This window comes from Lissotriton helveticus, chromosome 3_1, assembly GCF_964261635.1.
Source record: "Lissotriton helveticus chromosome 3_1, aLisHel1.1, whole genome shotgun sequence".
NCBI classification, from domain to species: Eukaryota; Metazoa; Chordata; class Amphibia; order Caudata; family Salamandridae; genus Lissotriton; species Lissotriton helveticus.
This window is the reverse complement of record NC_136061.1, coordinates 272,358,106-272,379,108: the sequence shown is the minus strand read 5'-3', so window position 1 is coordinate 272,379,108 and position 21,003 is coordinate 272,358,106. Positions and strand designations below refer to the sequence as shown.

The following is a 21,003-nucleotide window of genomic DNA, read 5'->3' as shown; positions in this document are numbered from 1 at the left end:
ATAATTCCCTGGAATTGACTTATTCCCTTCCTAGGAACCAGGACCTATCACAGGGAACTGGTAGTGACAAGTCTGGCCTCCTACTTGAAAATAATCGTAGGAAAGTCAAGTGGGAGATGCTGGCTCGTAGTATAGACAAAATACCCTGCCTCTATGAAAGGCTAACTCCATTTTTAGAGTGTGCCTTCGATCTAGGTACCAAAGACCTAGACGAAGTAACTAGAGGAGAACTAGCAATAATACACAAAAATATTACAGACTCCCTTGAACAAGATTTGTTCACATCCGCCACGAAAAGGAAGGGCCAAAAGCCAAAGACCTCGTGGTATAATGCCACGTGTAGGAAGGCTAAGGCGCACTTGATATCTGCTATTAAGGGCCGCCTTAGCAGGGAAGAAATTTGTGATAGGAGAAATAAGTATAAGAGCCTTTTAGTGAACGCCAAGGCGGAATGGGACCATGATTATTGGGAGAACCTCACGAAAGCACTATCAACCAGAGACTCACGCAAATTCTGGCGGGTAGTAGCGAATGGTACGACGGAGTTACCCCCAGCACTAGAGCCCAATATAGCCCCCTCAGTGTGGCAGGCCCACTTTGAAGCGCTTTATGCACAGGGTGGTGGGGACCCTAGTAGCGAGAGATTCTTGATTAGACCTACCCCTTCGGGGCCCTCATTCACTGAAAAAGAAGTGAGGGAGGCCATTAAAGGCCTACCTGCTGGAAAAGCACCGGGATTGGACGGGGTCCCGGGGGACCTGTTCAAACAGGAACCAGGGATTTGGGCACCGTACCTCACACTTATATTTAATGCTATTCAGGGGGGAATGACTGTGCCCGATACTTGGATGGGAGCAGAGGTAGTCCCAATTTATAAAAAGGGATCCCCTCTGCTCCCATCCAACTATCGTCCTATCAGTCTGATAGATATATCCCAAAAACTCTTCGGCAGACTGATCTTAAATCGTTTGCAGGTGTGGATTCATGAAACGGATATCCTGTCCCCATACCAGGCAGGATTTCGGGAGGGTGTATCTACCACTGACCAAATATTCAGGCTACAACTGCTCTATTGGAGAACAGCGGTTATCGAGGGCGGCAGTCTATATACCATCTTTGTAGACCTACGTGCCGCCTTCGATTTGGTTCCCAGAGCAAGGTTGTGGAGCGTCATGAAGGAGCTGAAAGTCCCGGAGGACATTTTGGCAATCCTGATGAGACTCCATTCCAACAATTATGCCTGCGTTAGGTGTGGCAAAGGTGGCAAGCTAACCGAAAGGTTCCCCGTTCGCAGAGGTGTAAGACAGGGTTGTGTGCTTGCACCTACCCTGTTTTGTATCTTTGTGAACGGGGTAGTTGCCCACCTCAACAGGATTGCTAACTCTGATGCCCCAAAGCTGACTGGCAACAGGGTGCCTGCAATTATGTTTGCGGACGACACCCTGTTGCTGTCTAAATCCCCGATGGGGATCCAACGTATTTTGGATGGCTTCCTAGACTTTTGCTCTGAGCGGGGATTGGAAATAAATCCCCAAAAAACCAAATTCATGATTTTAAATCCTAACGCCCGAAATAGAGCCCCTCCAAAGCTAGGAATGGTCCAGTTAGAACGGGTCCATAACATCGAATACTTGGGCATTACTATAAATGAATATTTCACTTGGTCATCCCACCAGGCCAAAATGACCATCAAACTGGCACAGTTGGCGGGTGGCACTTTGCGCCTGGCGAATAAATCAAGCTATCGACCACTGGCCCCAATTATTCATATATATAAAATACAGGCGAGGGCAGGGGTGACTTACGGGGGTGAGCTGTGGGGCTACATTCAACATCCGAAGTTACAGGCCACGGAGAACAAATTTTTGAGACGGGTAGCTGCCCTTCCCCAGAGTACTCCACTACTTCCACTCAGACTAGATCTGGGTATTATACCCATAACAGAGGAGTTGGGACTCAAACCCCTAAAATTCTGGAGGCGTTTGTGGTCCAGCCCAGATCTTGTAACTTATAGAGAGGAACTACAGGAATTCCTGGAAATAGGGAAGATAAAGAAGATTCCGTGGTTGATCTATGTCAAGGGAAGGTTCGAAGAAATTGGGCTCCCAGAACTATGGACAGATCCTATTAATTCATGTACGAAGACTTCAAAGAAGGTACTTGCGAGTGCCTACAACGACATGATGCTTACCAGAGCCTCCAACAATTCCCGTGAGGGGTCCTTGACAAAATCATTCCTGAAAATAAAAGACATTTACTCTCTCGAAAAAACATTGGACAATATTTCCCCTGCATTAACAAGGAAATTGTTCCTACAGTGGCGCTATGGATGTCTTCCTCTAGCCTCGTTTACAGCGTCTTGGACAGCGTGCTCTACCGTGCCATCTTGCCCGATGTGTGCCCACCCGAAAGAGGACGACATGCACGCGATCTTCTTCTGCAAGGGTTATGAGCGAAGTAGAAAATATTGGCTAGTTCCGATGCTCAGGAATCTGGGATTTAGATCTTTCCAAACTGCTTATAGAGTTCTAAAATCTGATCTCTCCCCTTATGTAGTTTTTGCACTTTCAAAATTTTTATCTGCATTGTGGGTTACCCGAACTCGAATGATGAAAAGATTGGTATAATGGACTCCTTCAGCGGTTTCTTCGAGTGTTTTATTCAACATTTAATGAATTTTATTATACTGATCACTCTATGTTTAATAAGTTTTTAATTGTATGTTTTTGTGTATCTTTTATGATCTGTGATCGAAATAAAGATTTTTGAAATGAAAATGAATATTAGTGGAGGACCTACTACATATTACTCCGTACCCCCTTCTGTAATCACTTCCCGAACATTTAGCGCTGTACCAATCTCTCTATCGAACGAACCATGTCCTGATCTGGGATCTTTTACTGCTTCATATGATGTAACGTGGATATGAATACCATGCCAGTAAAAATCTTTTTTTTTAAATCATAAAAGGAAACATTAGATTTTACAACCTCTATTGAAAAAATATGGGAACAAAGCTGCAGATTTCCACATTGCTAAATGACAAACTGTAACTCTCTGATAACAGGAAAATGATGAGCCTTGCTGTCAATGTCTATTTAAAAAAAGTGGCTTAGTTGCACATTGGGGTGGCGGAGTGAGCTAAAGAACGGTGATGGATTAAACCCAGATCAGTTGACTGGGGGTGAGTGGTTGTATTGTCAACGCTCCATCCATCATCACCTTTGGTTTTTCTTTGTTCGCCCTAAGTTGGCAGGGTATGCTCAGACGTGAGTCCCTTGCTCACTTTGCCACTGGAGTCAAGCAAGCCCGGCTGAAGACGGCTGTAATGCCAGAAACCGGTCCTGGGAAGCTTGATTCCAGTCCAGGGAAGACATGGCTTGGCAGTTCGGGCTGGACTGTTCCCATGAGGCACAGGGTCAGACTGATTTGCATATGGCCATGTCTGAACTGGGGTGGCGGAGCGAGCTAAAGAACGGTGATGGATTAAACCCAGATCAGTTGACTGGGGGTGAGTGTTTGTATTGTCAACGCTCCGTCCATCATCACCTTTGGTTTTTCTTAGTTGCATATTGTGCACAGGTAAATGGAGAGCATGAATCAAAAAACTGCAGTTGAAAGCATTAGAAGAAATATTGTGTTATCATTTGTAAAGCAATCTCTAACATTTGTATCATGGAACTACAATGACAACCAACACGGCACAACAAAGAACCATGAGAAGAACATGAGAGGAAATAAGCAGGTTTTTAAGGACTTACAAATCTGCAGCAAGGCAGTTTCCAATGCAAAAGGAGTGAAAGGGAGTTATAACCTCTAGCAGTGGCCACAGAGAGTGATTTCATTCTAATGGGGTTTGTTGCTTAGACTTGCAAACGTGCTAAATTTGTGGATCCCAAAGCTCTTCAAGATCCATATTAACTGAACTTTGCAGTGATAAATAGTGTGTTTAATATCTAGAGAGGTGCCAAAAGCAAGGTAGCTAAAGCCGTCTCAAAGGTCAGACATAAAAAGTAAAGCATAAGCGTTAAGCAAATGCCAAATATTGGAGCAAACGATATGAAATAAGGAAGTTGAGAAAATAGGTTCAACGTCAGTCTCATCCACACACTGTCAGAAGGTCTTCAGAGACAAACTGTCATTGCAGTCAAGAACAGCAAGGTACTAGCCAGGGATGACAGCAAATGAAATTACTTACAGGAGAAATTACTTCTAACATCATTATGAAACAGGTCATCAAGGAGGTCCAAAAGCAAGGCAAAGGCCTACTTGGTGTTGCTTGTGCATCACATTGAGAAGGGATTGCAGATGAAAAGAAACTACTTTTGTGGAAAAACTGGGGAAGGCAGACCAACAGACCCCATTTTTTACCAAACAAAAATATATGTTTTCAGTTTAGGGTTCTCCTTTTACAAACTACTGTTGCATTAGTCCATTTGATTCAACCGAAAAGACCACAACTCCCAAAATATTTCCTTTAAAACATTGGCCTGAAGCACAGTGTCCCGGTGGCATAAGGCATACTCAGTTATTAGTCGGATCTACGGCTGTAGTCCTACTTTTATTCCTATTTAATGCTTAAATAACAAAGTGTATACTTGTATGAATTGTTATTATCAAGGCAGCCGGAATGCCGAAACGCGTCACTTATAGATTTATGATGGAATAAATCTATCTGGTATCGTACTTGCCTGGTTGTTTCCTGGGTGCACGCTCCCGTTTGGTGATTTGGATATATATATTTTTTTTATTATAAGTTCCAGTGTGCGCCACTTTGTCAACTCAAAGTGTTTTGATATATATATATATATATATATATATATATATATATATACACACACATACACACATACATACATACATACATACACACACACATACATACACACACAGATGACTTTAGATCAGGCTGCTAAGATGCATGCATCTTAGCAGCCTGATCTAAAGAAATAATGGGAAGGCTAGTCTAATTGTCTGTCGCATCAATAGTGTTTTAACCAGTAATGATTTAATCTGTAACCATCTGGACAAGATATGTTGGAAGCATAAGCAGGTGAGAAGGTTTGCAGAAACAAGGGGAATAATTGTCATCTGTGTGTGTATGTATGTGTGTGTGTATGTATGTATGTGTGTATGTGTGTGTGTATATATATATATATATATATATATATATATATATATATATATATATATATATATATTTTACAGATTAAATCATTACTGGTTGTTGGGACGGGAAGTCTCCTGCATGTCTCTGGAGAGAGTGCTTCCCCTGCCTTATGCTAATCTCCAGGCAAGTCACTCAAAAAGCTACTGTATAGTTTCTAGATCCCTAACTCGGTGAGCATGACAATCATACATGTCCACTGAGGGTCTCCCTGTTTACCTGGATTGAGACCCTAGAGCTGGGCTCTGAGGTCGAGGGGGCATGCCTAGTGCACCCCTATTTTTCAGAGAGTGGCTACTGCCCTCTCTATTATGGCTGTGGTAGACTGACAGTGGTGGCAGCAATAAATCTATAGTCAGGAGGGGTGAGTCCCTAGGCACCCTCCTGACCAAGTCTGTGCAGTTTGCCATGCCTGTGGGCCTGTTGCCGTTGTCTGGCTGATCTGTGTTTGAGAGCCCGTGGGTGTACAGGGGAAGAATAGTGATTTGAGCCAGTGTGAGGAATGCGAGCTGTCCTGCTGGACATCCCAGCTCCCCCGTCCCCCTCCCTATTTCCTTGGAAAGGCCTGGTGGGCTGGGGGAGACCCTCAGCTCTTATCTGGGTTTAGCTAAACTAACTGTGTGGATAGGACCGTCCCTCACTTGTCAGGGCCTCCTGGGCTGGAGTTAATTAAAATTCCTCTCTAGAGGGTTGCGCAGCCTGATACCAGAACACGACCTGCTACATGCTTTACCCATGCATTGAACACGCGGTGAATGGTCTGTGATTGGAGGTGTAAAAAGTAGCAGACCCTCTGATTGGATGAGCCTATCAATCAGAGGTGATAAAAGTCTGGCCTGAGTGGTCAGCTGTTGTTCAAAGACTGGGCTATGACAGAGAAGATAGCCAGGCACGGACCCCGCTGGTGTGAAGACAGATGATAAGACTCTGTTCACTGCGGTCTGGAAGGAAGGTCATTAAGGACCAGCTGTTTGTGAGGCTTGGATGAGCGTTCGCTTTGGACCAAGGAAATTACAGACAGCTGCCCAAGGTGTGGGAAGGAAGATTGCGGCACATCACCCAGTGTGGAGAGGAAGCTTACAGCACATCACAGAGGCTGGTGGAAAGAAGCTTGCAGCACATGACAAGAGCCAGAGAGAGGAGGATGCTTGATTCTAGTTTTTGAAGGTGAGATCAAATCCCCTCTAGGCTCCTCCCTTGCGCTGTGGGAGCCTGTACAAGCAGTAACTGGGAAGAGAGGCCAGTGAAGCAGACCCCACCTTTCTTTTTGTGAACTCTGAGGGTATCAGGGTGAACTGGCACTCTGCCCAGCCACTACCCTTCTTCAGCTAGCCAGTGGCTACTGGACTAGTGGGACTCCAGTAAACTGTGCCAAGACATCCGGCACCTCTGATCAGATCCCTGACACCTCTAGAGCAGTATCCTCACTCACAATGGGAGGGCACTTCTGTTGCTTTGGGTGGGGGGTTATGGGACTGATCACGACCATTTGACTTTGCATCATATGCTGAAACTATATCCTTTCAATACAAAGTTTGGTATCAAGGCTCTAGTGAATGAGACCAGCCCTGTGTAACATGATCTGTAATATGCAATGCTTACTGTGTGTTTTCATGTTAACTGTGTTTTTATAGTGCTTGGCGTCTAGGCGCTATAATACTGTTCGGGGTCAGAACTCTGCCCCAGAGGGTTGTAGAGACTTCTGGTTTTCACTGTTTATCCTAGTTTTATGTGTAGAATAATTATCTTATGTGTATTAAAGTACTTTTCTTTTATAAAAAGTAAAGCACTGACTGGACATTGAGTTTATCAGCTGGTGGTACGGTTTACACTGTATTCTGAATGTCTAACCCCACCTCACCTCCTTGAGTAAGCCTTGGACTGCTCTGTCTCGCTACCCTGAGAGAGTCAAGTGCTGGAGAGGAGTACTTTGTTATCCAGTTTTGGGTCCTTTAGTACTGAGGCCCCAGGACATCAGTGAGGGAACACTCCAGTTAATGCGATTGGAGCGCAGTTACCCCTGAGTGCCCTGGTGCCCAGGAAGCCGGGTCTAACACTGGTTAAAACACAGTTGACGCGACAGACAATTAGACTAGCCTTCCCATTATTTCTTTAGATCAGGCTGCTAAGATGCATATGGTTATGTCTGTACCAACAACCATGTTTTTATTGGTCTATTGTCGTGATTTATATGTGCGTTTCCCCATTGTAGCTTGAATTACATAGTGAGCCCTTGAAACACCAGGCACCATTTGTTTTTGCCTATATGATCTTCTCAAGCACAATTAACAGAATATATTTACAAAAATTGATATACAGGGTCTTTATACGGGTTGATGGGTCAACACATTGCTTGAAGTCATACATTGCGACACTAATTGCTTTATGATTATATACTGCTTATAAATATACTGCAAGGGACCCCTTGTTGTTTTATTGTATTGATAAGCCCCATGTTCCAGTTAGTAACAGAACAGGCCCTGCTGTTTGAATTTTCAGCCATACTTTAAGTCATCAATTATTCAAGAGCACCTTATTCATCATGGACAATGATTTGCCTAGCCCCAGCTCCTGATCTCCTTCTACACAACCCTGATCTAATCTTGTTCTGTAAAATTCACCATGGCTTCCTAAGCTAGGTTTGTGCTTTATAAACACCTATATACACACACATCTTTCACATGCAGTAGATTAAAACGGCTAGCTGGCAGACCTAATTAACTGCAATAAAAGTGTTGAGCATTTACCGAAGGCTTCCATCACAGGGTTAGAGTCTAGGACTCTCCTCTCAATCCTTTCTACCACTTGGACCCCCATTTGAGAAGACGATGAAGCAGCAACAGTAGCATAATACTTCATGAGACAACGGGAGGTCCAGGTCTGAAAAAAAAATAGTCACAATTAAATAAGTTATTATATTTACTGACGTTTACTGGCCCTTTCATTTCAATGGTCCCCAAATGTAAACAAGCGCCAGAGTTTACAGCTGCATGATTCTGCAAGCCAGGACCCTTTTGCATACTCTAAAAACATACACACATACATACATTCCACTGGTTCCTACACAACGTCATCATGATGGCCTCCCCAGTGAAGGAAGACAGCACATCCTCAACAATGCCTGCATTGAGAAGGTTGTGGCACATTGTTCCACGGGGCAGCGGTGCCTCACAGCCAAACCATTGGTTCCCTAAGACAAGTGCAAAATTCTCAAGCAGGCAGTAAGAGTGAAAGTATTTTATAAATGTTCTGTGAGACTTAACTTTCAGATTTCAGACTACACGTGCAATATTTTAAACAGGAAGATAGAACACAGTTGAAGCCAGGAAGAAGTAAGTCAAGAAGCTAGTAAAATACAGTCATTTTCGGCAGGCATACTACAATAAAAAAAAAAAAGCTTAAAGTAAAAAAAGACTGAGTGTCAGTTAAAACAAAGGTTATGTGAAGTTCTTAATATACATTTTATAATAGTGGCATCACTGAGAACCAGAGCATATTTTTAAAACCGATCAATGATGGATAATGAATTAAAATCCTAGCACTGCTCTGCACCACTTTAAAAGAGACACAACTAGTACTGGTCCTCAAAACAAAACAAATACAGTTGTGAAGTGCACCCTTACTTTGCCCGCACCACTCTCCCCACTAACGATGATGGACTGGTTGACTGGTTGAATTTGGCTTTGAACATTTCGGTAGGCTTGTTCTGAGGCGATGAAGACATGAGGCTTTAACTCCTGAAAGCAAGCACAAAGTTTCTTTTCCATTTTTTTTCCAAAATCAGATTTACTATAATGCAACACAAAACAAAACCAACTACTAACTGTTGCATAAAAATTCATTCTACAGACTAACATAATAATTGGTGCTTTTATGTACTAGGAGTTATATACTTTATGATCCATTGAGATATGGTCAAAGCACTGAGAAAACATATTTATCAGAGTTGTCCTTACAGGAAGGTATTTAGGTCATCTCCAGCTTTCATTCCTTCAAGGCTTTGCATCTTCTGTTCTCAATGCATTCCTACTTACGCTGATTTTTATGAAGTGTAGGGACTTTGTGCAGGCAACTTCGATCCCTGTTATAGTCTAAGATATATAGCTTGATGATCATCAACCCTCGAAAGGTCCGCCTCGCTTGATAACTAGCTTTAAAATCACAACTTCAGGAAGCAGTGAAATGCAGTGAAATGCAGTGAAAACTGATATGATAAACAACTCAGTACAGTTGTACATCGTCAAATATTTACAATGCAGCGTGCCAATAAAAACTAATTTTTAGATGGCAGCATTGAGCACACTTGCTATAATGAGAGACTTTCAGAATGATACAATGAATTTGATTTCAAGCCAGACTGCACAATCACAGAGTAACAAAAAGTTCAGAAACAAGATTTGGCACATACGAATAAAACATTTCTGAACCATTGTAAAGAAAACTTTAATTCAATGAAGGATATGGGGATGAGGAACATGCTTTACTTTACTAAAAGCAGTAGTTTCTGCAGCTCGGGCATTAGAGGAGGTATCTGGTTACAAGCGAAATCCTGACAAGACCTAGATCCTATTAAATGTTGCTCCATCAGTACAGGACGTGAGGTGGGTCCAGACACTAGTCTATTTGGGAGTTACCTTAACTATTAATATCTTGGAGATACTTGAGAATAATTATGAAAAGTTATTTCAACACTCTGCCAGCTTTTTTAGTTGTTTTCTTTAAGTGGCATTGTCTCCACTTGGGACTTATCAGGTGGGGTAACCTCATTAAGATAATCATACTCCCTAGGTACCAGTATATTTTTCGACGTATGCTGCTTTTTCTTCCGGTGGCCTTCTTCACTAAAGTGGAGGCGTTATGGCAGATGTTTATCTGGGGTTATCAGAAGCCTCGTTGTAAAATTCTATATTTATACCAACCAAAGGAAGATGGTGGGGTTTCGCGCCCAATTTTTAGGTTTTACTATCTGGCGTACTTTTTTTGACGTATGCAGCTAGTATTGGGATGGGGACCGTGGCCTCAGGGATGTATGTTTTAAAGTTCTTACCTCTTGGTTATCGTAAACCCCAGGAGTGGGGATTGTGGACATCGCATACTTTAAGCTAACCATATTCAAGACTCTTAAAAGTCTTTCATCTTATCTGGAACTCACATAAGCAGGGTTTTTCCAGGTATTACCCTATTCAATCAGCTTATGTATCTGAGCCACAATTCCAATTTCCCTTATTGTGTTCACAGGGGCTTCAGGGAGGCCTGGGGAAGAAGCAACCTACTTACCTCAGGACAGTTATTTGCAACAGACTTTTTCTCTTCAATTTTGATCATACAACAGTAGTTCTCATTTAAATCCACTGTCTGCTTTAGGTACCTGTATGAGGCATTTTATCTTTAGTCTTAAGGATGAGGATCTTCGCTGTATTGAAAGCCCCAGTTTGGACCTTATAAGGAATGCTCCTCTAAAGTGAAACTTCGGGCTGGTAAACAAGGTGATCTATCGATCATCACAGAATAACATAGTTGACCCATTCCAGCCTCAGGCATATAAGTGGAGCTCTCTCCTGAACACTGAAGTAACGGCTGTGGACCTCAGGCCCAGGAATGTGCTGTTTCAACTAGCCTTAAATGTATCTCGTATCAAAGTAGATCCCCTGAAATGTACCCCTCATTGTCTCTTTGTAATGAAGCTTCGACCAGACGACTGGTGTTTTCACTGTGGATCAGCAGGAGCTAATGCAGTTCAAGTTTTTGCATTTTGCTCCGCACTACGCTTGTATTGGGGCTTTGCCTTCGGTAAGCTCTATGCTATCTCAAACTTAGAAGTGGTAGCGGATCAGAAGTAATTATGTTGGGTCATTCACCAGTTCTCGCCACACGCCCCCAATCTATCGGCTTATACTTCTTTTCTATGTCCCTAGCAAGACTGGTTCTGGCACAATTTTGGCTTTCTAGTGAGTCTCATGGCTCGGAATTCAATAGTGCGGGACCTGTTGCATTGCAAATGCTTGTTTACATTACTGTTGGCAACCCTGCCTGAGGAACTGATGTGATTACGGCGGGTAATCTTCCATATTGTTGGCACTAATGTAATCTTCTTTAATATGGTTACTGTACTGATAATATTAGTAAGTCAAGATGATTTGTCTTGAACATGAGAAGCTCTTATTACAAAAAAGGTTGGAGACCCTTTGGCTCGTGCTACGTTTATGCCAAGGAGACCCACTTGTATGTAAAGTGTGCCAACACTGTGCTAAGCAGGGCATTGTTCTGCCTGTGACTGTCAGAAATGCATCAAAAATGTCTACAATTTTTTCAAAGATGGTCTACTATATGGGTAGGATAGCCCAATTATTGTTTGGAATACCTCAAATGTATCAAGGATTCAGTCACTATTATTTCTGATATAGGCATCATGCGGTCAGATTGCCAGTAATATATCAAAGATTGGTCAGTAATGTGCCAGGGATAGTCATAGTGTTGCAGAGTTGGGCAATATTATGTTGGGGATTGATGACATTTAGCCAATAATATTCAAATGTTTAATAGATGGGTCACTAATATGCTAAGGATAGCAACAATGCTTTCAACGATACCTGCAATATGTTAAAGACGTGCTACTATTATGTCAAGAATAGCAAAATACCTGTACTTTTGGCAGAAATACTAATATAACAAGCATTTGCAATGCAATAGGTCTCGCATTAGGAGAGTGTGAGCTATTGGTATTGTAAATGACAATTTTTTAAATATGTGTTGGCTTTGAAAATATATAAATGAATAGCATTGTTATTCACAAATCCAATAGCTTACACTTTCCTAATGAGAGTCCTATTGGCTATGGCAATGCTTGTTGGTAGCAAGCCAGGACAGTGCTGTTGTGGTGCTGTGTGATGATGTGGTTGGGCTGAGTGATGTGGTGGTGTATTAGAGTGATGTGGTGGTGTATTAGAGTGATGTGCTGGTGTATTAGAGTGATGTGCTGGTGTATTAGAGTGATGTGGTGGTGTCCCCGAGTGATGTGGTGGTGTCCCCGAGTGATGTGGTGGTGTCCCCGAGTGATGTGGTGGTGTCCCCGAGTGATGTGGTGGTGTCCCCGAGTGATGTGGTGGTGTCCCCGAGTGATGTGGTGGTGTCCCCGAGTGATGTGGTGGTGTCCCCGAGTGATGTGGTGGTGTCCCCGAGTGATGTGGTGGTGTCCCAGAGTGATGTGGTGGTGTCCCAGAGTGATGTGGTGGTGTCCCAGAGTGATGTGGTGGTGTCCCAGAGTGATGTGGTGGTGTCCCCGAATGATGTGGTGGTGTCCCCGAGTGATGTGGTGGTGTCCCCGAGTGATGTGGTGGTGTCCCCGAGTGATGTGGTGGTGTCCCCGAGTGATGTGGTGGTGTCCCCGAGTGATGTGGTGTTGTCCCCGAGTGATGTGGTGGTGCCCCCGAGTGATGTGGTGGTGCCCCCGAGTGATGTGGTGGTGCCCCCGAGTGATGTGGTGGTGCCCCCGAGTGATGTGGTGGTGCCCCCGAGTGATGTGGTGGTGCCCCCGAGTGATGTGGTGGTGCCCCCGAGTGATGTGGTGGTGCCCCCGAGTGATGTGGTGGTGCCCCCGAGTGATGTGGTGGTGCCCCCGAGTGATGTGGTGGTGCGCCCGAGTGATGTGGTGGTGCGCCCGAGTGATGTGGTGGTGTTCCTGAGTGATGTGGTGGTGTTCCTGAGTGATGTGGTGTGTGAGGGGGTGAGGGTGAGAGGGTTGTGAGGGTGAGGGGTTGTGAGGGTGAGGGGTTGTGAGGGTGAGGGGTGTGAGGGGGTGAGGGTGTGTGAGGATGAGGGGGGGTGAGGGTGAGGATGAGAAAGGGTGAGGGTGAGGGTGATGGGGTGAGGGTGAGTGTTTGTGAGGGTGAGGGTGTGTGAGGGTGAGGGGGTGTGAGGGTGAGGGGGTGTGAGGGTGAGGGGGTGCGAGTGAGGGTGGGTGAGGGTGAGGGTGGGTGAGGGTGAGTGAGGGTGAGTGAGGGTGGGTGAGGGTGAGTGAGGGTGGGTGAGGGTGAGTGAGGGTGGGTGAGGGTGAGTGAGGGTGGGTGGGTGAGGGTGAGTGACGGTGAGTGAGGGTGAGTGAGGGTGAGTGAGGGTGAGTGACGGTGAGGGAGGGTGAGTGACGGTGAGTGAGGGAGGGTGAGGGTGTGAGGGTGAGTGAGGGTGCGCTCGGCCTAATGGATGAGAGGGGGGCTTATGGGTAGCAGAAAGGTTACTTATTTCAGAAGAGTGAAACAAGGCCATTGTTCCTGTTGGAGTGATGGGCTCATGAAGGAAACAAGTGAATCTTGTGGGGTTTTCCAAACCCAGCACGAGCAGCAAGTCCAGTGAAGAGAGGGCACAGGTAGATTTAAAAAAACATATGTTATCCTCATGGTGTCAAATGAACCTTGTGGTCTTCTCTGCACCTCAGCACCAGCAGCAAGACCACACATTACTCTGTTACCTCTGCTGAGAGCACCTTGGCTCATATCAAGCTGAAGGCTTCGACCTAATGGACAGTGAATGGGCTGCAGAAGGTTAAAAACAAGAGTTTGTCCTGATGGTGTCAAGGGCACATGCAGGAAACAAGTCAACACTGTGGGCTTCTCTGCACCAAGTTCACATCTGACTTCATTCTTCTGCAGTGAGCCCCTTGGCTCTTATCATGTTGAAGGCCTAGGTCCAAAGGACAGTGTAGAGGGGGTACAGGAAGTTAATAAACGAAAGTGAAGCATGTGGTTTCTCTGCAACCAGACACCAGCAACAAGTCCACATATGTCTCCGTTCTTCTACAGCAAGCCCATTGGCTCCGCAAAAGTTAAAGTCCTTGGCCTAATGGACAGGGAAGAGGGGGCACCGAAGTGTAAAAAAGGGGAATTTGTCCTGATGGTGTGATGGACACATAAAGAGAAGCAAATCACACAATTCTCTGCGCAAAGTCCACATTTGACTTCAATCTTCTGCAGTCTAAGACCTCTCAAATCTATTTGAAGGTCTTGGTCTAATGGACAGTGCAGAGACAGTTCAAAGGTTACTTATTGTCAAATAATACACACACATACTCACACATGTATAGTTTTACAATCATATGCTTTCCAGAGCAGATGCAGATTTGCATGCTGGGAAATTGGTGGTGTGCTAGGATGCCATATTAATGACTAGAAAGGGGCAATAGGACACTGGTAAAGTCCGTTTAAAGGATCATTTGTCCTGATGATGTCATGGATACCTGAAGGAAACAAGTGAAATGTGTTGACTTCTCTGCGCCAAGTCCACATTTGACTTCCAAAGCTCCGCAGAAAGGGCCTTGGCTCAGAGCTCCCGGAAGTGTCGGCCTGATAGCCAGTGAAGAAGTGTCTAAGGAACAGTCCGAACGTTACTTAAAGCGGAGGTGTTAAAAAACGCGCATTTGCCCCGCGTGAGCGATTGGCACGTGCAAGCAGGCGCGGCGCGCAGGCACCCGCAGCAGGCCCAGATTTGTCTCCCATTGGCCTCACAGCTACGAGTTTGAAGGTTCATGGATGCTTTCGTGGCACAACAACGGCGATGACAAGTTGATCGCTTTGTAGCGAGAGGAGTGTAGGATAAAGGGAGCGGGGAGGGAGGCAGGCAGCCGGAAAGATGTCTGCTGATTGGGAATTCAGGAAATACAGTCCCCAGCAACCTTGAGCGAAATCTTGATTTTCTTTTCCTATTCCGAACTGAAAGGTCCGTTCAGCCGTAAAAAAAGAAAAGTTGTTTTACCATCTTCATTAGTGTTCACCTAATTAGCTGTAAAGCTGATGGATTCCTGACAGCATTGGTGATTGGAGAGGTCACGGAGTGTCATCCCGCAGAATTAGGTTTGCAGCTAGTTTGATGTAATCAACTTGATATTACACAGTCCTGGTTGCCTTTAGTCGTGCACTAACTCAATTTTCTGCTGCAGGTGACAAATGGGCTTTGGTACCTGGATAATCATGTCATAGGAATGAAGGCCCGTTCGATGGTCCGGAGCACAATAACAACAAAGGACTCCCAGCGAGAGAGCGAGGAAGAGGGAGAGAGAGAAAGAAAGTGTGTATGTGTGTGTGTGTGAGAGAGAGAGAGAGAGAGAGAGAGAGAGAGAGAGAGAGAGAGAGAGAGAGAGAGAGAGAGAGAGAGAGAGAGAGAGAGAGAGAGAGAGAGAGAGAGAGAGAGAGAGAGAGAGAGAGAGAGAGAGAGTGTGTAATAGAGAATGAGAAAGAATTGAGAGAAATTTAGAGAGAAAAAAATCAGGGAGAGTGAACGACACAAAAATAGAAAGCTGGAGTGAAAGAAAGAGAAGGGAGGGAAGACGGGAAGAACGAAATACTTGCTAGGAGATAAGAGAGACGATGAATGAGAGAGTGGTAAAAGGAAGGTGAGAAATAAAGATTCAGAACAAGCACGGTATGCTTTCGTCCAGAAACAAGCTCTCTGCATTGCTGTGGCGGGGCAGCAGGCAGCAACCTTTGAAGTCTGATGCCGAGGCACAGACAAATGGTGGAGTGAGATGTGCACTCGGGGGCGGGGGAGCGGCAGATTGACCTCCGCGGGCCAGGTATGCGACTGCTGCACAGGGGCGGCTGTTGAGGGCACGGTGTGGGAGGAGGGGGCTGGAGACGCGAGTATAGGGAGAGAAGCGCATTCCTTTGAAGACTGATGCGGCGGGCTGGGGAGCGACAGCCTTTGAAGTCTGATGCGAGGCACAGACAAATGGTGGTATGACGTGGCTGGTTTGTGCACGCGCATAGATCACATGAACTGTGGCTAATCCGCCGTTTTGGTAGACGTTTCGGACCGCTTACTAGAATCTCGACAAACAAGCATTGCTAAAGCAATGCTTTAGGTCGAGACCTAAAAAACATGTGATTTCTTTGACAGCCGATACATCAGAACAGGCAAATCTGGAGAGGTGTGGCGCCGCGGCCAGGGCGACTGACGCTGGAATCTGGGGATCAGGGTTCGATCCCCGGCTCCGGCGGCAGGTTAGCCCAGCACCATGTGACTCTGGGCAATAGCTCGCTTAATCTTCCCGACGGCCCCCAGCGCCTAGAGACCCTTACGGGTGATTGTGCGCTTTACAAATGTGGATTATTATTATTATTATAGAACTGTTTACAATAACACTTATTATGCCAAAGGATTATATTACTTTTGTAGACAAAATAATCCAAAATGTATTTTCTCATATATATATATACATATATCTCCAACACCAATCCAACTTTATGCATCCATAAAAGAAGGCGCTGACTCCGTGGATACTTCAAAGTACAGATTTCTTCATTCCACAATTATTTGCTCAGACGTGTTTCAGTGGACGGAACCACCTTGCTCACTATATATTTATATGGTACTTGTATACTATGAATCCAGCCAAATGGTATTATAGTGCTGTACAAGGTCAAAGGCAAGGATACAGCCAATGAGTGATGGGGGGGATTCTGGGTTCTGATCATGGAATTGGCCTGTTACTTCATTGTGATTAGGCTTGGGCCAATTCTCTTTATGCTAGTGTAATCTCACATAATTTCAGGAATTTCATTTTATGCTTGTTATAAAATGACATCATGTCACTTGAAAACTCTGTGGTATTTGAGATGCTCCAGTTCGCCGTCTCCCCGTAAACAACTATCCTGATCCCCTGACACAGTGGGAGGACTGAAAACTTATAGCACAGGACTTAGGAATGGGTCTGCATTGCCCTGCGGAGCCTTTTACTGCCGTTGTTGCCGTGCCCGGGAGTAAATCGGTGATCACTGCCCTGGTGGCGTTGCAAGTAAGATGGTGGCTGGACACTGACCGCCACCGCTGCTCTCGACCCGCAAGCCCGGTGGACACTTTGCACTAGAAGGAATCGCCTATGCTGACCACCGGCCCACGACAGGCTTTTACGAAGGTGAGGAGGGGCTAAAGCGCTATGTGCACGCTGACCAGCCCGGCAACGCTGTGCCCCTAGCATGCTCCGACACAGGCGACAAAATGGCGGCCAGGGCATGAACACCCTATGGGGACGGCTGTGTTGCACAGCAGCCTGCCCACGGAGATTCCCATATGGACACTTACCAGGGCAACGAGCAGTGTCAGCCTCGTTAAAATGTTGAGGCATATTGAGGCGTCCGGGGACCCTGACACTGCTTGCGGCGCGGACTTAGCAGCGCTGTAGACAAAATGACACCTAGCTCTCCATAAACGCCGCAGCCCGCCATTAACTTGCAAAGCGCTCAGGGTGAAAGGCTTTTTGTCTCGAGCAGAGGAAACCCCTGCTGCGCCGCAGTACAGCGGAACCCAGTGCTTTCCACCCTGCGAGCTCCTTGGACCTGGTGGCATATGGACGGACCCGAAGCAACAGCGCGACTATCAGTGTGCACCCATTGCTCTCTTATGAGGAACACACCAGACTGCGCTAAAACGTGGGCCAACTGCTCGGTCCTAAGATGGCAGCGCCCTCAGGACATCGGTACTGCTGACTCTGCCTTTGTGTGCCATCAATGCTGCGGCAGTCCTGGAGAAAGGCCATGGGAGTGCTTTTGTGTGTGCGTCTGTGCGTGTATAAGGGGGTGTGTGCGGATGTACGTGTGTGTGTGTGCACCGGTGCGTGTATGAAAGACTATGTTCACATTTGTGTGTGCTTGTGCATGTCTGCGTGTGATGGTGTGGACATGTATTTGGGTGTTTTTGTATTAGAGCACATGATTCTATGTGTGCTTGTGTTTGTGCGCGCAGATGTTTCTGTATGTGTGCTTATGTCTGTGGGTGTGATGGTGTGTGCATGTATTTGAGTGTTTTTGTATTAGAGCATGGGATTGTATGTGTGCGTGTGGATGTTTCTGTGTGTGCGCCCTCTGTTCGCGTATGAGAGTGTGTGCGCACATTTGTTGTGTGCTTGTGCATGTGATGGTGTGTGTGTGAATGTATTTGTGTGTACGTCCTTGGGTATTTTTGTTCTGGAGCATGTGATTGTATGTGTGCTTGTGTTTTTGATAGTTTCTGTATGTGTGCTTGTGTTTTGTGCGTGTCTGCGTGTATGAGAGTGAACGCATTTGTGTGTGCTTGTGCATGTCTGTGCATGTGATGGTGTTTGCGTGTGCATGTATTTGGATGTTTTTGTATTAGTGCAAGGGATTTTATGTGTGCTTGTGTTCTTGGATGTTTCTGACTATGTGCGTGTCTGTGTGCATCAGTGTGCGTATGAGAGTGTGTGCTCACATTTATGTGTGCTTGTGATTGTCTGTGCGAGTGATGGTGTGCGCACGCTGGATTTGTTATTTTCTGGGAGCCGCTGTCCTGGATATTGACTTTAACTGCCTGATGCCTGACCTTAGTATGGCCACCAGTGTACCAGTGTACAGTACAGTCCCCTGCCTGACCCCAAGATGGCTTCCATAGTGGTCCCCTACATGTTGTTTTATTTCCCTGGGACAACAATTGGACATTGACGATACCTTGAACTTATCCCATTACCTGCCTACACATCAGGACTTGGAACCTGCGGAACTTACCCCAGACTGTGGAGACCTAGCAATTTGGCTGATGCCCGGTGGAGCTACCATATACCTAAAGAGGAGATGGGTTGTGGACTCCCCCTCCCTGCCGTCACCTACCCAGCCGGACCTTGGGTAGGTTTTCCCCTAGTCTCTACGTCCTATCTTCCTCCTACCCCTTTTCCCTATGCCCTTACCCTTCCTTGCTCCATTCACCTTGTCCCTTATGTTCTTAAATGCCTTTCTTGATACTTATGTAACTTTTAACTGATGCAAACTGCAATATTATTGTCCCTCATGTTAAGCGCTCTGATTCCATCGGGTCTAGCCAGCGCTATATAATAACTCATTAATTAAAGATCTCTGCGTATCCGCTGAGAGAGTCCACTGCGCCAAGGGAGCCACTCACAACTGAGGTATGGTATGGCACCCCTTGCCAAAGCACTCCCTCTCCCATTTTTGGGGAAGGATTCAGTATGTAGGCCTTGGAGTCTCAGAGACCCCACTGAGAGAGTCCACTGTGTAAAGGGAGCCTCCCGCAACCGAGATAGGGAAGTGATACCACTTCCCCTGGGATCACAGCTTACTGTACTTTGGACGTTGCTTTGACTAGTCTACCGGTTTGTGTCCCCGTCGCCCTTCCCCTCCTCTTTCCATGCGGTGTCCTTCACCCTCCCCTCCACTTTCCCGCCTTCATTACCGGTCTACTTCCCCAGCTCCTTCCCCCTCCCCTGAATCTTTCCCTTTGCCTGCTTTTCCCCTTACGTATTTGTGCTTATTGTTTATCTTGATCTTACAAGTAACTATGTTGGCATGCTCTAATAACTGTGTAACCTTTGTAACGATGTAACCTGTAACTATGATCTGATGGTCATGTAAAGTGCTCCGATACCTCCGGGTCTAGTCAGCGCTATATAAAACCTTTTAAATAAATAAATAAACTGGAGATTGTTTTAATTGAAAAGGATTCTTGCAGAAGAAAGTCCATTTGGATTTGGGATCCCGTCCGGGACTGGTTTGGCCAATGTAGCTACTCAACAGGACACGTACGCTTAGGCACATTCCCTTTATTTCTTGTTTTGGAGCTTCCCTTCACCTATTTAGGATTATTTAGTACATTATGGTTTATTCTTCTCTTTTTTTCTATTCCTGGGAGGAAAATTCTTCATTTTGGTTAGACAATTGGTCTCTCTCTCTCTTTCTTTCTGAGGTCAGTGTATTAGGTTTCGTTATGCTATTGACTGTGCTCTTATATTTATGATTTTTCTGTCTTTTCATTTTTCTGTTAAGCATTGTATTTGGTCTCTGTTATGTTGTGTTCTCTTTCAGGCGGTAATTAATTTTTAAAAAAGGAGAAGAAAAAAAAGACAACACAAGATCAGAGTCACTAAGATTGTGAGGATCCATAAGACTGGGTGACCAGAAGACAATGATAATTGTTTGTTGACGGATTTAGGGCCAATAATCACTGTATTTGTACAGGGTTCGTGTAAAACACAAACAAGTACAGCCACCTGCAAACACACAATGCCTGAGGTGAGTAAAGAGAGCTGATATCACCTGGAGTCTGAGGCATTTCCAAAATCGTCAATCTGGGATACTAGAAGCCACAAGTAGTCTATGAAATGTCAATGAAAATCAATATCCACAGAAAACTTAGATCACAGAAAAAAAAGAGCTTACAATTGCACACTGACCCGATGCAGGCAATGTCTACTACTAAGTAATGAATAAACTAGGAGTCCAATAGCCACGAGGATGCATTTGGTAAGTATTAGGGACTGTAAAATGATTTACACACTCCATAAGTTTGAAACATGGTATGATGCAAGTGAAACAAGCATTAAGGCATAATCCATTTTGAGAATGGAATTTGCAAGATTCTGTCCAAAATATGCAGCATAGGGGCCACAAAACCGATTGTACTATGGCTTGCATTTATTGCAACAAAAACCTGGCAGCTGCACATCTGAATTGATCTCTGAGGCTTTAATGACAACATTCAGTGATCTTTAACTCACTGCTTCTCACTGATGAGTAGACTGGCATACACAGAGCTGCCAAGTTCTTCTATAAACTGATTTGAAGACAGCTTGCCATCAAGTAGAGTGGCTATTTCTTCTTACAGTCTTTGTTGTACCTTATAAGCAGTGCAACTGGCGTTATAGGGCAAGGAAAGACCACATCTGTTGCAGGAATCACTATACTATGCAGCAATAAACGGCAAATTATGTGGCGTAATGAGGCACAATTTGTGGCAGTTTTATTTCATTATGCGATCATTTTTCCACATGTTAACACTGCCTAGACAAAGGTCTAACATAAAAGGCAGTAATTAGCAACAGACAA

General features: G+C 45.1%; 1 protein-coding gene across 4 annotated transcripts in view; it reads right to left on the bottom strand.

The window, feature by feature from the left end:
* Positions 1-21,003, bottom strand: part of MYO19 (myosin XIX) — a 580,271-nt gene that overhangs the window by 407,232 nt on the left and 152,036 nt on the right. For all 4 annotated transcript variants that reach the window (XM_078679796.1, XM_078679798.1, XM_078679795.1 and 1 more), the window contains 2 exons: positions 8,791-8,904; positions 7,915-8,047 (listed from right to left, as the gene is read on the bottom strand). In XM_078679796.1, coding sequence (XP_078535922.1) covers positions 7,915-8,047; positions 8,791-8,904 — 247 coding nt within the window. The remainder of the gene's footprint in view (positions 1-7,914; positions 8,048-8,790; positions 8,905-21,003) is intronic.